Source organism: Rattus rattus, chromosome 18, assembly GCF_011064425.1.
Source record: "Rattus rattus isolate New Zealand chromosome 18, Rrattus_CSIRO_v1, whole genome shotgun sequence".
Lineage (NCBI taxonomy): Eukaryota > Metazoa > Chordata > Mammalia > Rodentia > Muridae > Rattus > Rattus rattus.
In genome coordinates, this window is record NC_046171.1 from 48950959 (window position 1) to 48974992 (window position 24034).

The 24034-nt window shown below is 38.1% G+C and overlaps 1 protein-coding gene and 1 pseudogene across 1 annotated transcript in view; one reads left to right on the top strand and one right to left on the bottom strand.

Annotated features, from left to right (window-relative positions):
- LOC116886988 overlaps nt 1-3667 on the bottom strand; it is a 41079-nt pseudogene extending 37412 nt beyond the window's left edge.
- Ascc3 (activating signal cointegrator 1 complex subunit 3) overlaps nt 3353-24034 on the top strand; it is a 274305-nt gene continuing 253623 nt past the window's right edge. The window contains exons 1-4 of the mRNA XM_032888665.1: nt 3353-3558; nt 6380-6487; nt 15091-15177; nt 21930-22058. Of these exons, the coding sequence (XP_032744556.1) occupies nt 6476-6487; nt 15091-15177; nt 21930-22058 (228 nt within the window). The 5' untranslated portion in view covers nt 3353-3558; nt 6380-6475. The remainder of the gene's footprint in view (nt 3559-6379; nt 6488-15090; nt 15178-21929; nt 22059-24034) is intronic.

Consider the following 24034-nt stretch of genomic DNA (forward strand, 5'->3'; position numbering starts at 1 on the left):
CCAAGAGTCATGGTAAATTTCTCAAGGATGGTACATATTATTCATAGAGGAAACTCTGCCTCTGAAATGGTCTGCTTACCTGTACTTTCCTTAAGCCCAAACTTTCCAGCTTTCCCATTAGTAATTCAGAGCCACTTTCAGGAGTTTTGAGTCTTTTTGGGAAATTTTCTCTCCAGTAGTTTTGTTCTCTTCTTAGTCTTATAATTGGACTTACAAATGATGGTGTAGAGGAGTTTTAATGCTCTAGCTAGGAACTCACATCCAAAGACCCTCTAGGTCTGTGTGACCCAGCTGGAATACAATCACTCCTTCAGTTCCTGGAGACAGAGGCAAGCAGATCTCTGAGTTCTAGTCAGTTAGGTCAGTTGATTCAGTGATGTGGGAGTCAGTTGAGAGTCAGTGCAGTGGAAATAAGTTCATGGCGGTTCATTTGGTGGAGTTCAGAGGCAGTTTTACCTGGACATTTTGCAGACACAGGTTACAAAGAGAACAAGCTGGACATAGATGAAGACAGAAAGAGCCAGCGAATGCCAAGGAGCCAGATTAGAACAGATTGCTAGAATTAGTTCAATGCCAAGCAGAGCAATTCAGTGAGAAGCCCAGGGAAACCAAATTGAATCAGTCAGCGTGGAGAGGAGTTTGAGCCAGAAGAGCTGAGTTGAACCAGCCAGCCAGCATTCACAAAGAACTGGAAAGGGTGAGCTTATTCAGTAGTAATTTCTCAACTGGAAAGGGTGCGCTTATTCAGTAGTAAGTCTCAGAGGCTGAAAATATTCTAGACCTAGATTAGATTGTACAGAGGCTAGAAGCTTCCAGGACTAGGCCTAGGTTAGCAGGCTGAAGCAGTAAGCCTGGGAGACTACAGATACACCAGGGCCTTTACTTCTCACCTTTCCCTTGAGGTATATCACGGAATGTCTAAGTCATAAAAATTTGGCTGTCATTTTGAAAGTAACAAGCTGTATACTGACGAAGCACAAATGTTTAACAGACTTTGCTGATGCTTAATGTTCACACAAGTGTTACATTTTGAAGATCGGTGGCAGGGCTGATGTATCTAAACATTTTTCCATAATTTTATTGTCTCCTTTCATAAGAAAAGTCTTAAAAGACCTGAAAAAAAGGTTTCTTTCAGGTATCAACAAGACACACACACCCTAAATGTGCCCACACATATACATCACAAACACACACAAAGATAAAATTGAAATTAACAAAATTATTGAAATAATCTATCAGTATAGCATGCGGATTGCTATTTACCAAAATACATTTGCTTTTAGCTTTGCCTGTTAAATACTTTCTAGACACTCTTCTCCAAACTAGAAGCCATCTTTAGTAGATTGTCTATTAGTAAACATTTGGAAAACATTCCTGAGAATACAAAGGGGCCAAATGTATTTAAGAAACTAGTGAAGTATATTTCTTTCCAGTCTGTTACTGTGTAGAAGTATGATTTAAATTGCATGCACCATTTTAAAGTTTATAGATTTACATTTTAAAAAGAGTTGAAATAATTACATTTCATTTGGCTCAACGTACAGAAGATTATGTAAAAAATAAAAATAAGAAGTTGATAGCTTACAGATACCTTCCTCTTAAGTTTTCAAAACGTGGCATATATTTTATATTTATGAATTATTTCAATTTGGTCAAGTCAGATTTGTAGTCTGGCTAGTGGCTTGAGCGTAATGCACGAGACTCAGGTAGTAGACTTTCAATTTTCATCTCTGAATCCTCTGAAACTCTAATGGGTATAATATAAACTATTTATGAGGCCCCCTTTCATTTTTCTTTTTTACTCATTTATTTTGTCTCATTTACTGGGAAGGTGGAGGAGATGGTGAAAAATAAAACATAAATCTAACCAGAGGTGGTGGCTTTAGCTGGATCAGGTAAACTCTATATGAGTACTATCTGCATGCTTCAGAGACTGAGACCCAAAAGTTCAGCCAAAATTTATAGTTGTGTTTTTAATGTACACGCCACCCCGAAATCACTATCTTGTTTCTATAATTCCATGTCTGATCACATCACTCTTCGTTCCTGCTTCCTGGAAATGCTCTGTTTCTGAAAATCCCACAATTAAATGTCTAAGATTAGCAAAATATTTCTAATCAACTCACATCACCTCTCTTTGGATTCTCAGGTAGCCTTTCCACTTGGGAATCCACCTCTGCTTTTTTACTATAATGAATTGACTTTTGCTTAAGTCTCTTCTGTATCTGTCCTAGAATTCTTTCTCTAGTGAGACCAAGAATCTTTGGGATCACCAATTCTAGTTTGGTGATGAGTTAGAATGTAAACTCTTGAGAGGCTACATAGAATTAGACTCCTCCAATCATGAGACTGGACCAACTTTTATCAGCCAGTAATTCTCTTAATATTCTTCTCCCCTGTCTCAAATTCCTATTATGTAAGCATTCAACATCTACTTAGAAATGTAGAGACTGGGATGGTCATATATTGCTTCTATAATGCATATATGGATTGTTTTAGAAGGGACTCTCAGAACGTGAATTTTCGTTTGTTTTTGTTTCTTGTTTTTTCCTCATAAAGTTCAAGGCACACCAGACAAACCTTTATCACAAGATGGGTCTTTCAGATATTGCTGACAGTCCAGTAATTTTTACTCTTAATGAATCTTACAAGTTTCAGTAATACTTCATGATTCCTTTCACCTGCGTTATCTTATTTTAATCTGTTGATTCTATCATTACTGAGGTTTTCTTACCATAATTAGTCTGGTATACAGAACTCCCAATGGGTCTGGCAAGTGAAGTTTATTATTCAATCAACGCTTCTTCTATAAAAAAAGATTCTAATGAGTATTAGGACAAGGGCCTCAGGAAGAAAGAGTAGGATGACAATGCATACCACATCTGCATCCTTGCTCAGCAGTACAAACTTAACAATGCAGTTTTTTAGGCTAGCTTTTCTAAATTTGCCAGTCGCACAAGGCTATCGTCAGATGTTTTGTTTTGAAGGTCAGAAATAACTCCAGAAGTGGAGAAAAATGAAACTCAGGGAAAACGAAACTTGAGCCTAGAGCAGGTGGGCGGGGACCATCTAGTAACCACCGGACTCTTGACTCACTGGTTTCTGCCTTCTATAAGAATTAAATCCTCTGTGCAGTTATCAGAGCCGAGCAGGGATTGGGGAGGGGAAGAGGAGGCAGCAGGAGTCAGTCGGCCGGCCAGAGGGAGCCGAGAGTCCCACCTCAAAAACAGCTGAACGTGCTAGCATAGAAGACACTCGACTCCACCCCTATGGGCGGGGCTGAGGGCGGCCGAGTGCTGACGTGGCGACGTTGGCGTCGCGACCGGTGACGTGTAGCCGGCGCCCGCCCCGCCCCTCCTCGTCTCCCGGCGGCGCTGAGTGGGTTTGTGGGTCAGTGCTTGCCGGGCAGCCCTCGCGCGCTAATCGGTGACAGCGTGCGACCCTCGCCCGCCCGCGTGTGCTGCGGAGGAGGTCGGGGCGCAGCCCTCCGCCACACCGGAGTGAGAATTGGAAGCAACTCTCCAGGAGGCCGGAGGCGCGTGTGGCGGCGGGGCTGAGGTGAGCTAGGGAGAGGGAGGGCGTAGGTGGTGGAGCGGGAGCCAGAGCCGGAGTGTGCGGCAGGGCGGGTCTCAGAGTCCGGAAGAGCACTGGAGAACCGAGCTGTCATCCCTCGGCTGCGCGTCCCGGCCCACCTAAGTTTGTAGGTGGGGTTGGGGCGAAAACTCCAGCGCGATTGCCCACGTGTATGAACGGAGTGGCCACAAGATGAAAAATTTGTGTTCTATGCTTAACCTGTTCCCACCCCCCCCCATTATATATGTTACAAATTCCTAGCAACATCGTTCTTCGTGTAGATTTTGGTAGTGTAATCTGTTGGGGTGGGTTTTCCCCACAACGCAGAGAAGGGACTGCTTTGGGTTATGGAGTTGAGGATTGTGGGTGAATTTAACAATCGGAGGACTCTAGAATGTTTTTTTTTTTTTTAAATAAAAAAAGGAGATGCTGTTGGTATCTCCTTTTGTTGATGAAATGGTTCTTGGCAGGATGCTGTGGACTCATGTATTTGTTTTCCTTTAAAAGAAACAAGTTCAGTCTTTTCTGAGTTTGATGTGAGTAGCAGCACAGGTGCAGTCTAATTGCTACCTGTGGTGGTTTGTTTTGTTCTTGGGTTAAAATTAGATAAAACAGTCACTATATCTATCCTCTTCATACTTTGTAGATTCATAAGCTGAAACATTTGCTTTCTGAGTTTGATTTTTCTCAAGTTCGTAATTCAACTTCTGAGTCTAGTCTTGACATGCTCTGGCTCGTGTTCTGTAAAGGTTATAATACTGGCGTTGCGTTAAAAGGTTCGTAGAGATGTCAGTTAAGTAAGTGTAGGTTAGTGTTATTTACATGAGTGATTTAATTTCGCAAGACTTAGTTTTCTTGATCCTTGTTGAATAGTTTTTTTTTTTTTTTTTTAAATAGTTGGTTCATCCATTTATTCCTTCACTCTTCATTCAAGCCCCGGCACTATGGGAGGTATAGCACATAGAAAGTGTCTGTTCTCATAGGAACTTTGTATAGTTAACTAGCAAGCACTCTTTTAGGAGAAATCTTTTAATTAATAATTGGAAACGATTTTCTGTCTGAAAAACATTTTCAGTTTTTTTCTAGTATTTACGTTGGTTGTATTGATACCTCATGTCTGGCATAGGGTATAGAAAGTCTGCCTTCAAAACATTTTATAAGGAGCCTACATGATTACAAAATAAACTTATTACTCTAATCTAATACATCTTTCTTGAGGGTAGAGTTTGTATAAACCTTTTTAGTAAAGTACAGTTTTCAACTTTGAGAAAGTAGATATGTGTAATTAAAATTTTAGCTCGTGAACATCTACAGAAATAAATGAATTACAGAGGAGACAATTAAGGAATTGGTTTGAACATTCCAATTCCAAAACCCAAACTATGAAGTACCCCCAAAACTTCATTACAAAGAACTAGTAAGTAAGCATCAGGAGGAACAATTAGCTAGGTCTGAAGTTTCCATCTCTTAGAAAGTTTTATGCACTTAAAGAATTCTGAAGCTCTAGAGTTTTACATTGGGTTTTACATTTTCACCATCACATATAGTTTAGCTCACTTACCCCCCAAACAAGTGAAAAAAGAATAACAGTTAAAATGGGAATAAAAGCTATATAATGTCTTTCATTTCTTTATCACCTACAGGAGAGAGAAGGGGGGGAAAGGGGCACTAAGCTAGTCACTTAGTATAATAGAAGACATGTTTTTCTTTCTGAGATAATATGACCTCACTAAGGGCCATTCTAAGACAGTGATTCTTAAGCTTCCTAATGCTGCAGTCCTTTAGTACAGTTCCTCATGTTGTGATGACCCTGGACTGTAAGATTATTCCGTTTTTACGTCATAACTAATTTTGCTACTGTTAGGAGTCGTAATATAAAGATCTGATACGCAGTCTATCTGATATGCTACCCTCCAAAGGGTTGTGTGACCCATAGGTTGAGAAGCCTTCCGTCCTAAGACATTCATTTTCCTGCAGATTTTGTTGTTTTTTTTAAGAGCTGAGTATTCCATTACACACACACACACACACACACACACACACACACACACACACACACACACCCAGATTTTCATTTGTGGATGGACAATTAGGTTAGTTCTGTTTCCTTTCTATAGTTAATAAAATAGCAGTAAATAAGGGGTTTCAATTATCTACATGGTGTAATAGAGAGTTCTTCAGGTATATACCCAGGAGTAAAATAAGTCATGATAGTTCTATTTTTGAGGACTTTACAGCTGATTTCCATAATGCCTCGATTAATTTGCACACTTACCAGCTATGAATAAAGGGTTCCTATCTCCACATTCTCTCCAACTTTTGTTATCAAGTTTCTTGATGACAGGTATTCCGACTGGTGTTATCTCAAAGTTTCAATTTGAATTTCCTTATTGGCTTTTAAACTACTAAAATGTTGAAGACTTGTAAACTACCTTGGTCATTGGTGTTTCTCTTTTTGAAAACTCTGTTCAGTTCATTAGGCTACCTGTTAGTTGGCAGTCATATTTTCTTGATATTTAGTTTTGTAGTGCTTTGTAAATTCTGGATATTAATCCCTTTTCTGAAGAACAGCTGGTAAAGACCTGTGAGTTCTCTGTGCTGTGCTGATAGTTCCTTTCCTTTGCTATACATAACGTAGTATTTGGAGTGTTTACAACTGACTTGACATCAGAAATGGAAAGTTACATATTATAGGTAAAATTACTAAAAATATTGAATAAAATCAATCTGAGACTTTAAAGTATAAATGAATTTTGTTTAATTGTGGGATCCCCATTGCCAAACATATTTCCTTTTTTACATGCAGATATTCTAAAATCCAACAGTCTCAATCTGGGAGCACTTTAATTTCGAATAAGAAATTCTCAGTCTGTACTAAATGCTTGTTTAGCCATCGGAAAGCATGCCTTATAATGTAAGTAACGCTGGAGTAACTTATTTCTTCTTGGCTCAACACCTAGCAAATAGTCCCTACATAAAGTGAACTCAACACTCAATCAAGTTTTAATTATCTTGAATGGAATATCAGAAATATTTTTGTGGTTCTTTTTCATTTTGTGGCTTAGAAGATGGAATTACTAAGAGTTCTCTTTGGAGAATGACTCACAGAAGTGAAGGAAGACTGGCCAAACCTAGTGAAATTAGAAAGATAAGTGAGAATCTAACTCTAATTGTAAAGGTATCTAGCAATCAGGAGGCGGGCAGGTGGGGCAAGCAGGGCAGACAGACAAAGAGAGACGGAGAGACAGAATAGATCTAAATTTGAATGTAATGAATGCTTGTGCCATTGTACCTCTCTGGTATAAATTTTCTTTCTGGTTTTATTACATTTTGGCCTATCTTCCCTTTTACTCTCCAAACAGAACTGTTAGTTAGGAATTGTGTTTATTGTCAAAGGTTTTTACTGGCTTGGTTCACTAGGCTGGAATTTGGTAGGGCTCATAGATAAAACTATTAATTAGAAAGAAATTAATGGTTGATACTAAACATTTTCGTGGTATGTTTTAATTAGATACTGGTGAATATTGATATTTAAAGAACAGAAAGCCTATACTTTAGTACTGACTAAATACAAAATTGCAAACCATTCTGCAACAGTTTCTTTGGATGGTTATAGAAATATGCTCACTACACCTAGTTCATACTATCTGTGAGTTCTACTTCAAGCCACGACTTAAGCTTCTTCACTTGGTAATTCATGTTCTACCAAATTTGAACTTCAGAAGAAGGAATGTAACTATCTTAGGATTATTGGATAATTAGGGAAGTAGCTGCTAAAACATGACATTTTTAGAGATTGCTATGTCATTTTAAGTTAACTGAATGTGGAAGAAGAAAAGCACTTCTCAGTAATTAGTAATCATGCCTTATGAAATTGATGAAGAAAACTTAATTTCTATTCCAAAAGAAAAAAATTCATGCTTACTGTTAAGACTTCTTAGTTTTTTGGCCATGTCACATGGAACTGTGTAGAAGCGTTAAATTCTCTTATGCACAAATAGGAATAAGCCCACCTTTTGTGTTGATTTAAGAAACTTAATTATAAACTTACTACATGGTTTTCATGAAGACATTAACTTCATGCTGATAATCATACAAGAGTAATTCCAGGCTCTTTTCCAGCTTAATTTTTTTTTTTTAATGACCTGATGTAGAATAGTACCTTCAGGACCAGAAAGGAGGCTCGCTAAGCATGTATGTATGTGCATATGAGTGTAGATGCCTATAGAGGCCAGGAGAGGGTATTGGATCCCCCAGAGCTTGGTGTGGTGGGTAAGAATGTTCCCCAGTCACCTCATAGACTCGAATGCTTAGTTATGAGGGAGAGGTACTACTTGAGGAGGATTAGGAAGTGTAACTCTGTTGGAGTATGTATGGCCTTGTTGGAAGAATTATGTCAATATGAGCTTTTTTCCTGCTGCCTACAGATCTGGATATAGAACTATCATCTCCTTCTCCAACACCATGTCTGCTCGTGTCCTACCATTCTCCTTGCCATAATGACAATAGACTAAACCTCTGAAACACTAAGCAAGTCCCAGTTAAATATGTTCTTTTATAAGAGATGCCATGGTTGATGTCTCTTCACAGCAGTAAGACACTGGAGTTACCAGTGGCTGTCTGCCTGACGTGGGTGCTAGGAACTGAACTTGGGTGATTGTTAACTACTGAGCCATCCCTCTGATCATTTTATGAACATTTTTAAAGGACCAAAAGCTTTATTTTTTTAATTGTCCTATTTATTTACATTCCAAATGTTGCTCCCCTTCCTGGTCCCCTCTCCCATAAGAGCTCCCACCCCCACCCTCCCCCATATGTACACCATCCTTTCCTGGAGCATCAAGCCTCTCTCCCACTGAGGCCAGAAAAGGCAGTCCTCTGCTACATATGTGCCAGGAGCCACAGACCAGCCCACATTTGCTCCTTGCTTGGTTGATGGCTTAGTTTCTGGGAGCTCCCAGAGGTCTAGGTTAGTTGATTCTGTTGGTCTTCCTGTAGGGTTGTCATCCCCTTCAGCTCCTTCAATCCTTCCCCTACCTTTTCCATTGGGGTCCCTGATCTCAGTCCAGTGGTTGGCTGTAAGTATCTGCATCTGTCTAAGTCTGCTGCTGGTTGAACCTTTCAGAGGACAGCCATGCTGCAAGCACAACAAGGCATCAGTAATAGTGTCAGGGTTTGGTGGCCACCCATGGGATGGATCCCAAGCTGGGCCAGTTACTGCATGGCCTTTCCTTCAATCTCTGCTCCACTTTTGTCCCTGCATTCCTTTTAGATAGCAACAATTTTGGGTCAAAAAGTTTGAAGGTAGGTTGGTGACTCTATACCTCTATGGGGGCCCTGTCTGTCTAATGGAGGTGGTCTTCAGGTTCATCTTCCCACTGTTGGTCATGGTTTGGCTAAGGTCATCCCCATTGAGTCCTGGGAGCCTCACATCCCAGGTCTTTGGGACTTTGTACATGCTCCCCCTGTCTCCCATTCCTCACAGCTGCATATTTCTATTCATTCTCCTGGCCCTCTGTGCTTCTCTCCTGTTCTCCTCAACCCCTGCCAGTATCTGATCCTGTTACCCCTTTCCCTTCCTCGTTCCCTCTCCCACCCAGATCCATCCCTCCATCTGCCTCCTGGGATTATTTTACTTCCCCTTCTAAGTGGGATTGAAGCATCCCTACTTGGGCCTTCTTGTTAAACTCCATATGGTCTGTGGGTTGTATCATGGATATTCTGTACTTTTTGGCTATCCACTTATCAGTAAGTATATACAATACTCCTTTTGGGTCTGAGTTACCAAACTCAGCATGATAATTTCTAGTTCCATGCCCTTGCCTACAAAATTCACAATGCTCTTGTTTTTAATAGCTGAATCATAACTCCATTGTGTAGATGTACCACACTTTTGTTATCCATTCTTTGGTTGAGGGACATCTAGGTTGTTCAAAAGCTCCTTTGAAATTATTAGTACTGTTTGTATCAGTGGTTCTCCACATGTAGGTTGAAACTCCTTGGAGAAGGGGATTAAACAAACGTGTGTTGTTTAATTTGCCTAAGATCAGAAAACACATATTATGATTCAAAACAGTAGAAAAGTTAGTTAGGAAGTAGCAATAAAAGTAATTTTATGATCAGGGTCACAATATGAGAAACTGTATTAAAGGGTGGCAGCATTAAGAAGGCTAAGAACCACTCTGCTTTAAATTTTAGGGACTGATCTGGTAAGGAATAATCTAATATTCATCTTCAGACAGATTAATGCTCTAGAAATGCATCATTCAGTAAGTATTTTTTGAGTTTCTCTGCACAGGCCAATAAACTGCATAAAGTAATGTGGACCAACAAGAAACATGCTACTTCTACCCTCCAGGGTTAAATGGGCATCCTGTGGCAAGAACTCTACTGAATGAGTTTGGCCTCCATCTTATAAAGAGATAAGTGAGTTACACTAGGTTGTTTGACAGTGTCCTAATTTAACTTCTTTCTAAGAGATATTGTGCTCATACAGTACTAAAAGATGACCTTTGAAAGAACAGGGGTGAAATGCTTAGTTCAGTGGGCATTTTACCACATGTTTTTATAGTATTTTTATACAACTGACTGTAACCCTTTTCTTAGACTGCTCGTTTCCCTTTGTTTTGGTGATACACTTTATTCCTTGCCCCTTGGACTCTATGCTCTCCTGATGTTAAATCTTTATAGATCTTCTCCTCCTATTTATTCCTTGCAAGTTTGTTTTTTATTTTATGCTGTCTTTTCTTGCTCTACACATGTTAATTTGTAGATGATTTTTAAATCTATTTCTGTAGTTTTGTTGGTGAGTCGCATATGCCTTTTCCTAAAACCAGAACTCTCTCCTGAGTTCCATGCCTGGATAATCTTACTATTTCTACTTGTACTGGTTAGTTTTCTGTCAGCTTGACATGATTTAGATTCATATGGGAAGAGGAACCCTCATTTGAGAAGATTGTGGTGCATCTTCTTGATAATTGATAGGAGGATCCTGCCTCCTGTGGACAGTGGTCCTGAACTGTATAAAAGAGCATGCTGTGTAAGCCAGCAAACCGCTTTTCTGTGTGGTTCTGCTTCAATTCCTGCCTCTAGGTCCCTGCCTTTTGTTCCTATCCTAACTTCCCTCATAGTAAATAAGCTATCAGATGAAGTAATAAAGCTACTCCTTTTTATCTTAGAAAACTTTTCCTATTTAGTTTTTTTGGTCATGTTTTTAAATCATAAAATCTAGGACAGCACTTCAAGAGAGTAAAACAAAGTTAATCACTGTGCTGTAGCCTTAAGAATTTACTTTATCTACCTGTTCTGTAGGTGTATAAGTCAGCCGCCTCTTTGATTATCCCCTCCACCAGAGGTGATAATACAGTTAATAACTAATAAACTAGATTGATTTGATTTACATAATCACTTGGATTTATCCATCTTTCCCTAACTCATTGCTGTTTTCATGTCAGGAATTATCAGCATATAATTCATTTCGATTTGTTAGATCTGTTCATTTCGCTGGTCAAGTAAAAAGTTCTTTTTGGAGTCTTTTTGGATCTTTTATGATAGTTTCTAAATTTAACCAGGTTAATATGTCTTTTCTAGAAGTTGTACTGTCATTCATTGTCATAGAGTTTCTGACTGTCACTCTCTAGTGTTATATTTCAGTTCCTTCAATGGGGCATACTCTCCCCACACAGCTAGTTTATGTTTCCTCTAATTCACAATTCAGCTTTGAACGTTTTCTTTCTTTTTTAATATTTTTTTCAAAGATTTATTTTATGTATATAAGTACATTGTAGCTGTCTTCAGACACACCAAAAGAGGGCATCGGATCCCATTACAGATGGTTGTGAGCTACCACGTGGTTGCTGGGAACTCAGGACCTCTGAAAGAACAGTTAGTGCTCTTAACCACTAAGCCATCTCTCCAGGTCCAGCTTTGAACTCTTTTTTTTTTTTTTTTTCTTTTTTTTTTAAACTGGGGTCGAACCCAGGGCCTTTGCTTCCTTTTAGTGCTCTACCACTGAGTTAAATCCCCAACCCCCAGCTTTGAACTCTTAAACTGTCTCCACCTTGACTTCTTTTAGTGTTATGTTAAACACACCCACTCTGTTCTAGTGATTTTTTTATTACTACTTTATATATCAGCTTTATTATTTATTATTATTATTATTATTATTATTATTATTATTATTTTGGTTGCGTTAGCTTATTTAATTGGTATCTTTCCCCCTTTAGACTGCAATTCACCACTGTGGGCATTAGATTGATTTTGCTCACCATAGTCCATAACCACTTTGATATTCAAAGTGTAGTAAAAGTGCTAATGAAGAAATGTCAACTAAATAAATTACCACTATAGCACTCCTGAGCATTTCTCCAGAAGACTGTTTCTTTCCATTCTTGTCCATTCAAGTTTATTTCTACTTAAATAGAACAACAAGAGGGGAATCTGCTTAAATGTCCCTCAGGAGATGAATAGATAATGAAAATGTGGCTGGCACATGTGTATAATGGAATCTTAATCAGCTATAAAGTAAAATGAAATAAAATTTATAGGAAAACATGGAACTGGAAAATATTACATTAATATTATAAGGCTCAGACAAAACATTACATGTTATCTCATGTGCATATCTGAGTTTTATATATGTGTATTTATATGGGCAGTAATATATATGTTACATATGTAAAGAAAAGTAGAAAGGGGCCCATGGGAAGGGAAAACATTTAAGGGAGAGCTTTCAGGAGGGCAAGAGAAAACACAAGGTAGAAAAGGTACCATAATGTTGAAGGGTGTAGACCATGGGGACTTTTGAAATTGGACTGAATGCAATTTTTGTATTATGATATGGTTACCAGGTTATGTGGGCTAGGGAATGGAATGTGGTTGGTGGTTGGAATAAGAATGGCCCCTATAGGCTCATAGAATGCTTGGTCACCAGGGAGTGGCACTATTAGGAGTTGTGGCCTTTTTGAAGTATGTGTATCATGGTTGGAGGAATTGTGTCACTCTGGGCATGCTTTGGACTTACAGAAACCTAAGCCAGGCATAGTGGCTCTCTCTTCCTGCTGCCTCTGGATCTGGATGTAGAAGTCTAAGCTGCCTCTCCAGCATCATGTCTGCCTGTGTACAGCCATGCTTCCTGCCACAATGATAATAGGTCCCTGAAGTTGTCAGCCAGCCCCAATGAAATGTGTGCCTTTATAAGCATTGTCATGGTCATGGTCTCTCTATAGCAATAGAAAATTGACTAAAACAAAGAGTTTAAGTAAGGATAAAAGACAGAACAATGGAGAAGTGGAGTGGACACAGGGAGGGATGACCAAAACCAAGTATTTATGAAAATATATAAAAAGAAGGAAGTAGAAAAAAACAGGCCTGAACACTAAACTGTTGTAGTTTCACTATTTTAAGCAGCCATAGTTATTTTGCATTTATAGCAATTCATTGCAAGAAAGCTTTTCTGGGTGAACATAGAGTATGGCATTTGGATATGACTATAAATACAGATGTTTGGAAGAGTTTAGCTTAACAGTTATTGTAAGTTCCCCGCGAGGGCCTAAGACCCTAGTCGTGGAGTTTTGATTGGGTTTACAGTAACTGTAGGTCCAGCCTCAAATCTAGTCAGGATAACTAATTACCGCAGGAACATACATTTTAGCATGTGGTTAACTGAGAGAGAGGGAAGCACTCAGAAAGGAAAGTGTAAATTCAAATGTGGATGTAGGCTTCTTACAAAAGTATCCACTCACATGTCTTAGCAAATACATATATATACACAACTTTGGTGACGTGGATTTAAACTGTTCAAAGGGTTTCTATCAAACTTTTTTGTTCATAGAGTTCATGGGGTAGTTGTTATGGTCATTGGGTAGGTTTTAAGGGTGGCACGAGTGGGTTAAGACATGTCTTTTACTGTAAATGTAAATACTACTGTATAGGCTTACTTGAAAGATTTCTAGAAAATTCAGGCTTACAGCTGTGAAAGGAGGAAGACCATGCTTAGTCATATACCAGGACTTATGTATGACTCACTGCTATTTTAACATTATTATTTGTAAATTTTTTATAAGAAAGAGCATTGTCATTGTGTAGGCAACCTGTACCATCAGGTGGATACTGATGCCAAGCACATCGAAACCTTAATATTTTTAATAGATTTACTTTAATTATGTGTAGCTGCATGTAACTGTGTGGGTATGTGCATGAGAGTAATGTTGATCCAGAGCTGTCGAATCCTCTGGAGCTGGAGTAAGAATTGATTGTGAGCTACCCGTCAAGTGCATTGGAAGCCAGTGAGTGCTCTTAACCACTAAGCCATCTCACCAGCTCCAAAACTTTATAAGGTCTCATCTGAAGCCGTTCAACCTCCTCTTTCCAGGGATTAGTGGATGGGCTGGTGGAAAGTCCGGCCATCCAATCACTTGTTCATTTTGGGACTAGGGACTATCTACTAAGTCATCCCATTAGCATGAACTCAGAAATGGTCAGAGAAGCATGTTCTGAGTACCAGGAGACATTTCTGTGATTCCACAGGGTTGTGGCTTATCAGTACCTAGGGACCAGAGACAGACAGAATATTTTTAGCTACAGCACAAAGGACATTGAAGTAATCTAGGGAACAGGTGATAATTGTGAAAAGTGGTTAGATTCAGGGAAAATAATCTGGGGAATGGAGTGGAGCCCAGCAGTTGTAGCAAGAGAAAAAGGTAGAGTAGATTTGAGGTTATTAATGAGGTAGACCACAGGAGGTGATTATTAATGACAAAATTTAACATTTTAAGTTAGACATCGCTTGATATGGAAAGGCAGTGAGTTATGAAAATGGAGTACAAGGCATGTACAGGATGGAGCTATGCATTTGAAATTAACGTTTGAAAAAATACTCAACACTTGAGGACTGGATGGGAGTAGCTGGGAAGTGAGTGCAGATTGAAGTCAGAGCCGTGAGCGTGTTTAAAGGAGATTGAGAGCAGGGAACAACAGGGGGAAACCTGAAAGATATTAGTACCCATGATGCCAGGTGAAGCTCGGTCCAGAACTTGGGGATGGGGGCAGACTGAGAACTAACCTCTCCTTGGCAATACTGAGATTGTTTGCTACCTCGATAGCTCTTTTTGTAGAATAATAGCAGTAGAAGCAGTCTAGAAGTCTAATTAATATTCCTGTAGTTGGGTTTGCAGAAAAGCAACTAAAGAGTTTGGTGGGGTCAGCAAAGGTCTTAAACTGTGGGGATCAGACCTTGCAAATGATCTACTATTACCTAAAATATTACCATTACAGTAGTTCCTTATCATAGCTTGTTATTTTCAGGATTTAATACATTTTTCTTGAATGAATTAATGAATGGATAAAACAGTCACCATGTACATCTTTATCATGTTACGTAGGATTGAATTTAGAACTTTGCTCATGTTTGGCTAACACTGTACTGGTGATCTATATTCTAAGCCTCAGATGCATTTTTAATTAAATTTCTATCATGCTATATAGTTTGATTATATTTTCTTTCTTAATTCCTCCCAGATCCTCCACAACTCTCTGCTCACCCAACTTCATATTCTTGCTCTCAAAAAACAACAATCAAAAGTAAAAACAAACAAAATAAAACAGGTAAGACAAAAACTATTTTAAAGAGTAGTGCTTCATTAAAAATTAAAAATTAGGTCAGCAAATATTTGGTAACACTTGCTTTTTCAGATTTCCATGAGGATTAGTTGCTGTTTTCCTTGACAAGATTACCATTTTCTGGGTACTCCTTTATTATGTTACTTGGCATGAGTTCAGTTTTTATTTTGCTTTCCTACCCTGACCCATGTCTTCGTGCATACTCTCTCTCTCTGTCTCTGTGTCTCTGTCTCTCTCTCTGTCTCTCTCTCTCTCTGATACAGGGTTTCTCTGTGTAGTTCTAGCTGTTCTGGAACTTGCTCTATAGATCAGGCTGGCTTTGAACTCAGATCTTCCTGCCTCTGCCTCCCAAGTGCTGGGATTAAAGTCTTGTGCCACCAACCACCGACCACTTCCGAACCCTGTTTTTGGTACTTTTGAAAAATGGAGGTCTCTTACGGATTATTATTACTTTATATTAAGAAGACATAGTCTCTTATATACCTGAGACTTTTCAGATATATGTTCAAAACCTACAAGGTACCAGACACTTGAGTTTGATATTTTCAAAACCAGTATTTATCACTTTTGTTTACGTGAAACTTTGGAGTATCTTAAGAAATGGGATTTTTGTAAATAATGTAACATATTCTCCTAGTATATTTAACAAATACTGTTTTATCTCGTTTGTATTATATTTTTTCTTATTAAAATACAGCAGTTTTTCTTGTTACCTTTTCCTGTTTTGTGGTTTGCTACCTTGAAACTAGTATTTCTGTGACAGTATATAGACCAGAGTATAAACCGGAACGATGGGAAGAAAGCCTTGGAGCTGATTAACTTGAGAAGGCTTGGCTAGAATGACAGATGCCTTCTGTTTATGGAAGTACAATTTTTTTCTTTTTTAAAGACAGGGTCTGTATCATCCTGGCTGCCCTAGAGCTCACAAGAGATCCACTTGCCCGAGTTTCCCAAGTGCTGGGATTAAACAGTTGTACCACCATGCCCAGTTCATATTTTGCAATTCAGTAATTATTTAATCTGCTTTATGGAAAGTGTAAATCATGAAAACTATTGTCTGATATGTATAGATAATATGATATTATTAATATGTGAACTGTAAAAACTGTTAACCAATATTCTTTAGAGCAATAACTGACATTACTGAATAAAATATCCATTTTATTTTTAAATAGCAATATGTACATTTAAAATATGTAGTGACTTTTGAAGTACAGCTTTTTTTCCCCCAGTACTTGCGCAGCGATATTGATAATTGAATGACAAAATTTGGTTTTGCTTGCAATTGGCTTAATTTTAATTTATTGCTAAGAAAAATGGCTCAAGAGTTAAACTTTTAGGCAAGAATAAAAAGTAGGGCTTGGTCCTTTCAAACATCTTTCAGTTTCGAAAATGAATTGGATTGAATGTAGTAGGAACTAACATTTCAGCTCAGAACAAGGCACAAAACTAACAGGGCTTGATTCTTACTGATTTAGCCTAGAAGCACCTTGTTGTAATTAGATTATTGTAAATTATAAATGCTGAGACAATCAACTTAGGCTCGGATGCTAAATAATAGTTATGTAATTCCTTCTTTTAGGCGTATTAAGTAAAGCATGTACTTAATGTGTTATAGTAGTAATACATTTATTTAATTGTGTGTCTTTGTGCCTCTTAATTTGTATGTACCATGTGTGCATGCAGGTCACTGAGGAGGGTAGAAGAGGGCCTTTGATCCCTAGGAACTGAAGTTACAGGCATTCGTGAGCTATTTGTTTTGAGTGTTAGAAGCTGAACCTTGAGTCTTGTGCAAAAATAGTGCTCTTAACCCGAGTCCTTTTGCTAGCCCCTCATTTATCTATATCTGAGACACAGACACAGATTTCCTCAGCTGCCACCAAGTATGTGCTAGTTTCACTTACATGTTAATATTAGGATGATTTAAGAATATCCACCATTATCCATTTAACAATAGAGACTAATGATTAAGGACGGCACAACCTTTTATGAATAATTTTTGTATTTGGAGAAAATGCTTTCTAATAGTAGAGCTCATACGGGGAATGGAGAGATGTTTCAAACTTTCTTTAATTCCAAACATCTAAAACCATTTCTAGCACATCCCTAGAGTTTCAGTGTGTGTGTGTGTGTGTGTGTGTGTGTGTGTGTGTGTGTGTGTGTGTGTGTGTATGTAAAGGTATCTTTAATTCACTTGGTGTAATTGTCATCTCCGTGGCTTGCTGCCTGAGTCTGCAAACCTAGACCTAATCCTGGAAGATTCTGGTCTCTGTACAATCTATTCTAGGCCTAGAATGTTTTCAGCTTCTGATACTTACAGCTGAGTAAGCTCACTCACTCTTTCTAGTTCTTTCTGAGCTCTGGCTGGCTGGTTCACCTCAGCTATTCTGGCTCAAACTCCTCTGCAGTCCTAACTGATTCAGTCTAGCTTCTCTGAGTTCCTTATGGAATTGTGCTGCTTGGTTTCATGTTAACTTTGGCCTTATCTTCTGACCTTTGCTACTTCTCCTTCTCTGGCTGATTCTGTCTTTACCTGTGTCTAGCTTGTTCTTCAACCTGTCTCTGTAAAATTCTGCTGGTAAAACTGCCTCCTCTTTTTCTCCACACTGTACCTCTTATAGCTTCCCTTTTCTCTTCTTATGAGAATTGGGCATATCCTTTTCTGTCAAATCGTTCTCTGATTTATTGTTTTGTCTGCCCTTCAACTACACATCACTTTCAGACATGGCTGCTTCCTTCTACAAACTAACCTTACCTTTATTGTTTAGGATTAAAGGTTTTTACTACAAGCCTGTATGAATTCCAGCCAGAGTGATTAAAGATGCTATGTATGCTAAAGGCTGGGCCACACCACAACTAGAAACAGGGTTTTTCAGTAAAAAATACAAATTCTCTATTTTATGTTTGTAAACACATAAGCATACACTTTATATTGTGTGAGATGTGTTCAGGTGGCATTTTGTGATCTGTTCCTGTGCTTTCTGAATTCTCCACTTTCAAATGTGTATCCTTACTTGATTGGGAACTGTTTAAGAACAGTTGTTTCTTGCTTAAGAAAGATGTAGGATCTCTTGTCAGTTTGGGAGATAGAAATTATGAATAATTAGAGTTACCCTTGAAATGTTGGTATAGCTTATGTCAGTGTATCTTGCACAGATGTCGTTTTGCTCTAGAGTTGATACTTCAGGTTTCAGTTGTTTCTTCAGATGAACTCCAGGTGAAAAAGTTGGTTTGTGTTTAATGGCTTTGTTGTTTATTTTTCTGAAGGCATAGATATTAAACATCAAAGCCATAAATGAAAGTGATGATTAAAGGAAGACTTATGGAATCATCAGATTCCTGTTTGCAGTTTCCGGTCAGTATAGCTTGAGACAGGCCTTATTATATTAAAAAATAAGTGTATGAGTGAGTGCCTGCATGTATACATGTATGTACACCAGTTGTGTGTCCGGTGCCCACAGAAGCCATTGGAAGGCATCAGGTACCTGGAAACACTAGCTGCCAGGCCATTTCTGAAAACCAAACTGGGTCCTCTACCAGAGCAACAAGTGTTCTTAACCACTCAGACATCTTTACCTTTCTTATAAAGTTTGGTATATTGTCTTGTTTGCTAGGGTGTTCCTAGATTTGTAAATTAGTATAAAATCAGTGAACATTTTCAGTACTTTCAAAGAAAGGACAGGTAGTTCCAGGTTTTTACTGGAGATTATTACTGTAGATTATTACTGTAGATTATTACTGTAGATTGGTCAGAATCATGGAAGTGTACACCACCTGTCCATGAGACCACATTGAGACAGCATATTACACACATTATGTATTTACTGCTTTGATACTTAGATTTTCAAAGTATTTGCTTATGAGGTAAAGAGCAGGTTCTGAGTCAGAACATGTTCAGATTAATGTCAGAGCCTTTGAAGAGTTCTGGTTTTGTTATCCGGAAAAGAATGCATCTAGCATCTGCCATTCTCTTGGTTTTGATTTGAGCTTTGGCTCCTGAAGGCATTCTCTGTATGCCCTGCTTTTCTACTGATGTTACATAGAGTCAGTCCTTGGTAGAACTGAGGGAAAAATGGTGCTCAAGATTCTTTCAGTACAACTTAATCTTCTTAGGGAATCCAACTGAGAAAGGATAGTAGGAGACAAATTGAATCTAAATGGAAGTCCTTGATTTATTATTAGATGGATATTTGGTGGTGGGAGGTCAGTTTAGACATGAGCACACATTGAATATTGATTTAAGAGTACAGGGCACTGTGTCTTAAGACTCTGTATGGGGGTTGCTTCATCATTTGCGAATATGATGTAAATACATCTCAGGGCCCTGCCATCTGACCATTCAGATAACTGGGAATAGGAGATTGTGGGACTCAGTAGTTCATGGTTCATAAAACCCTCAGGACTGGGTTTGAGCTCCAGCACCTATACAATGGCTTAGAACCACTGGAACTTCAGTCCCACAGGATCCATACCCTCTTCTGGCCTCAATAAGTTTGTAGTTCACAGGCATGGAAAACATCTGTGGATATAAAAATAATAATAAGTTTAAAAAACAAATCCTTTGGGTGACAAGTGCACAATAAAGTTCAAAAATATCTGTTGTTTACTAACTCTTAATTTATTTATTTTTCCCTTTCATATGCTTCAAAAAGTTTACTCAGTCTTTGAAACATACAAATATTACTCAGAATTATCTTTAGTCAGGAGATTGCAATGCAGAACCTCAGCACAAAAGACTGAGATTAACATATGAAAGAAAATATTTGACAGAAATGCTGTAACACTCAGTGTAGGCTGGTATATAACTGATAGAACATGTAGATGTCTGAGAAATCTGACATCTTAAAAGATCTTTTTATATCTTATTTTGTTTGTGTGTGTACACGGGTGTTTGTCATATATGTGGAGGTGAGAGGATAGCTAGGGACACTTGGTTCTTTCCACCATGTGTGTGGGTTCCAGGGATCCAGCTCAGGTCATCTGCAAAAGGCACCCCTCTCTACTACCTGTATTGTATCCCTGCCTTTGAGTTACTAATCTTTCCCTTAGGTTTGATCTATTTCTCCTCTGCAAATTTATTCATTTTTTATTGGTTATTTATTTCAAACATGATAATGTTTCCCATCCACAAGACCCTTATCCCCTGTTCCCTTCCCCCTGCCTCTATGAGGGTGCTCCCCCACCCACCCACCCACCCACTCCTGCCTCAGTAGCCTAGTGTTCCCCTATCCTGGGTCATCAAGCCTCCGTAGGACCAAGGAGCTCCCCTCCCAGTGATACCAGATAAGGCCATTCTCTGCTACAAACCCAGCCAGAGCCATGGGTACCCCACTGTGTATCTTTGGTTGGTGGTTTGCTTCTAGTGCTGTCCCGGTGTCTCTGTCCAAGCTTTTGTTCTAGAGCTCAGGAACATGGAGGTTCTGTAGGTGCTCAAGGACCTGAATTTCCACCCATGTTAATCTTACAAGTGTTTGGCCTGTCTATATTCCCACTGGGTAGCTGAACCTTGAAGTACTCTAGTTAGGAAGTTTATTTACGAAATAAGTCATTTTACTTTACCTATTGAAATTCTTTTTTGTGAGGGACAGTTCATTCCTTTAGCTATTTTCACAGTTTTTCATTCATCTTTATGCAATCTTGTATGTTTTTAATATTTTGCATTTTGTCTCTGACTTATAATTTAATTATATATATATATTTTTTTTCGGAGCTGGGGATCGAACCCTGGGCCTTGCGCATGCTAGGCAAGTGCTCTACCGCTGAGCTAAATCCCCAACCCCATTTAATTATATTTTGTTAAGAGAAATGACTTCTATCAGAGTTCAGCAACTAGTGGTTACATTGAGCTCCAGAGTAGATTTAAAGCGTTGTTAAAATATTTATAAAGACTGGCTGTGACTCGTATAGTACTTGTTACTATTTTTGTACAAAGTGTTCATTACTTCCTGATTTATGTAATGCTAGTTGAAATCAGTTGAGACTTACTTTATGCTGTATTGCACATACCACCTGAAAACTGCTCTATGACGAGGGAGGTGGATGAGCCAGCAGGTAAAGGCTGCCAAGCCTAATGATCTGCGGTCAATCCCCAGATCCGTAAGAGAGAAGAAAACTGCCTCCCACAAGTTGTCCTCTGATCTTGTGCCATGTGCCGGCAGGTTTATGCCTGTCCGCATCGACATGCACACACATACAGTGTACACATAAGCATGTATGCATGCACAATGTAGTTTTAAAAATTAAAACTTGGAAATGTACGTTGAATGTTGACAAGGTAGGGCTGACTTGTGACTCTTGGTAGTTGATGTCTTTGACCTGCAATTCGATGCTAGACTTACCACTTCTTTCTGGAGGTTTGTTTTAGTTAATTTTTAAGTTTTTTTTTAAACATATGGACTAAGCACTTTTGTATATTAGCAGTCTTTTATTACTGTTTAGAATCTTTTGTTTGTTTTAAGTCCCTTCTGTCATTTGCTTTAAGGTCTGTTTTGTCTGATGTGATATATTTTATATAGTTTCTAGCACTTTTGGTTATTATTTGTTGGGAGATTTTTTTTTATTCTTAAGAAACAAACATTGGTAGAAAGTGTTCTTGGAATTTTGTGTGTGTGTGTGTGTGTGTGTGTGTGTGTGTGTGTGTGTGTGTGTGTGTGTGTGTGTGTGTGTGTGTAGGTCAGTTCATTGAGTTGATTACCTGTGTCATTTTCTAAACAGATAAATACCATTGTGTTTTTCAGTTCGAGTTTCTTACTTCTGGATCACTGACTGGTAATAAATGGCTTTTACCTCGCCTCACAGGAGCCTTCGCTCCTTTTTCAAATGTCACAAAGCAAGATAATTATAATGAAGAAGTAGCTGACTTAAAGGTAAATGTTTTTAGGTGAAAACTATTAAAAACAGAGTATGGGTGAATACTTGACATTTCTTCTTTTAGGTCGTATGCTTTTAAGATGGAAGTTTTATCTAGTTTCTGTCTTGAGGAGGAGATTGAGTATACTGATATTTTCTCAAGACTACTTATGTTAAATACCTTTGACTATTATCAAAGGGAAAAATCCAATATAGGCTGTCATGCTTTCTGTTCATTAGGCCTCTGCCACAGCTAATTTTGTGCTTTAGTTTACATTTATTTTGAGTCAGCTGGGCACATTTTTAGGTCTCCTGTTAAATTCTTCACACATGAATAGAAACACTGTCTATACCTTAACATAGGACATATGAATCTTCATTTCTAGCTCCATACTTGGTCTCCTAGTTGACTTGTTCATATAACTGATGAGTACATTCATGGCTTAAAGAAGTTCATTGTAAGGCCTTTTTATAATTGCATCTTAAGAAATAAATAGTAGTAGTAAAAACTTTGGGAATTCCAGATTCTTATTACTGTAGTGTAACTGACTGATGATGACTGTGAGTGATGTGGACTAATGTCCTTACATGACTCAGTTTTATAATACATAGTGTCACATTTACATTCACTTTAAGTATAGTTAGTTTCCTCCTGCACAATAAGCTTATTTGCACTTTGAGATTTATGGAAAAAATGCCAGTCGCTTCTTAAATTCAGTGACATTGATTTCTGAGCAACAAACTAAGGTATGTGCTTTCACACGGATATCTTTAATAAGTAAACTGACTTATGTAAGTTTTATAAAATAAATCATATAGAATTATAAATGTAATGTTATAAATAGTAAAATTACATTATGCCAAGGCTTATTGAAAATTATTTATAAGTGAGATTCTTAAGAAAAGTCCTTAACCTGTGACATATTAATTTGTATAGAATAGTACTTAAAAGTTCAGGATCAAGGCAGAGTTGCTTTTCTCTGGAAACCTCTACCATTCCTCTGTATAAGCCTATCCCTGGTGTCCTTGAGCTTCCATGTTTGTTTGCTTGTTTTTAGGTCTTTTTTTTGGGGTGGGGGTAATGAAACCAATCAGGTGGAATCATTAATGGTTTTCTGAGGTAGTAGAGGTAGAGGTTAGGATTTCAATGTGATAATTGAGGAGAGGCAATTTAGCTCATAATATATAGATTTTGGCTAATATTCAAATGAAAGAAACTTAGTTATTTTAATCTTTTAATCTTTAAGTACCTGTATTTCTTTCTGGATATGATTACAGTATATATACTGTTTCAACAAGTAAATGAGCAAAACACACACACACAAAACATGTCATTACATAGTGTATAAATGATACATTGGCTTCTAGTAGAAAAAGTTAAATGTTTGGCAGCATGCTCAAGGTTTATAGGTTTAGGATGTATGTATTATATGAGGGAAGATAGGCGGTGTGTAAGAAATGACCTCTGTTTTCTTTTAAAAATGTAAAGCAGTTCCTTTTAGTTGTTGGCCCGTTAGTTGAGTGTTTGGTAGAGTGAAAGCATGATTTACTGGTGGACTGGAGCAGTCTTTATACAGTGTTAAAGTTAATCTCTTCTCCTAAAGATGGACGCAGAAAGCAGACTATCAACCAGTCTTTTGCAGCTTCCCTCTAATGATGGAGAATTGTGTCAGACCTATATTTCTCACAGTAATTAATATAAGATTAAAATTTATATTCTTAATATTAATATCTTATACTCTGTTTTCTGTTTTTTACCTTCTTAAGGCACGGCAAATTCTGAACCAATGATAGTATGGAATATTTTACAATTTAAAAGCCTAAAGATTACCTACCTACTCCCTACCCCAATGTCATTTCATTTATTATTGTACGCTTTTAATTTCATTTTGCTTCCTGAAGAAGGAAAATGGCATGCATGCATAATGAGCCTTATTTTTATGAGATTTTTTAGTCACAGGAAATGGCCACCATATACAAAAGCAGGGACAAA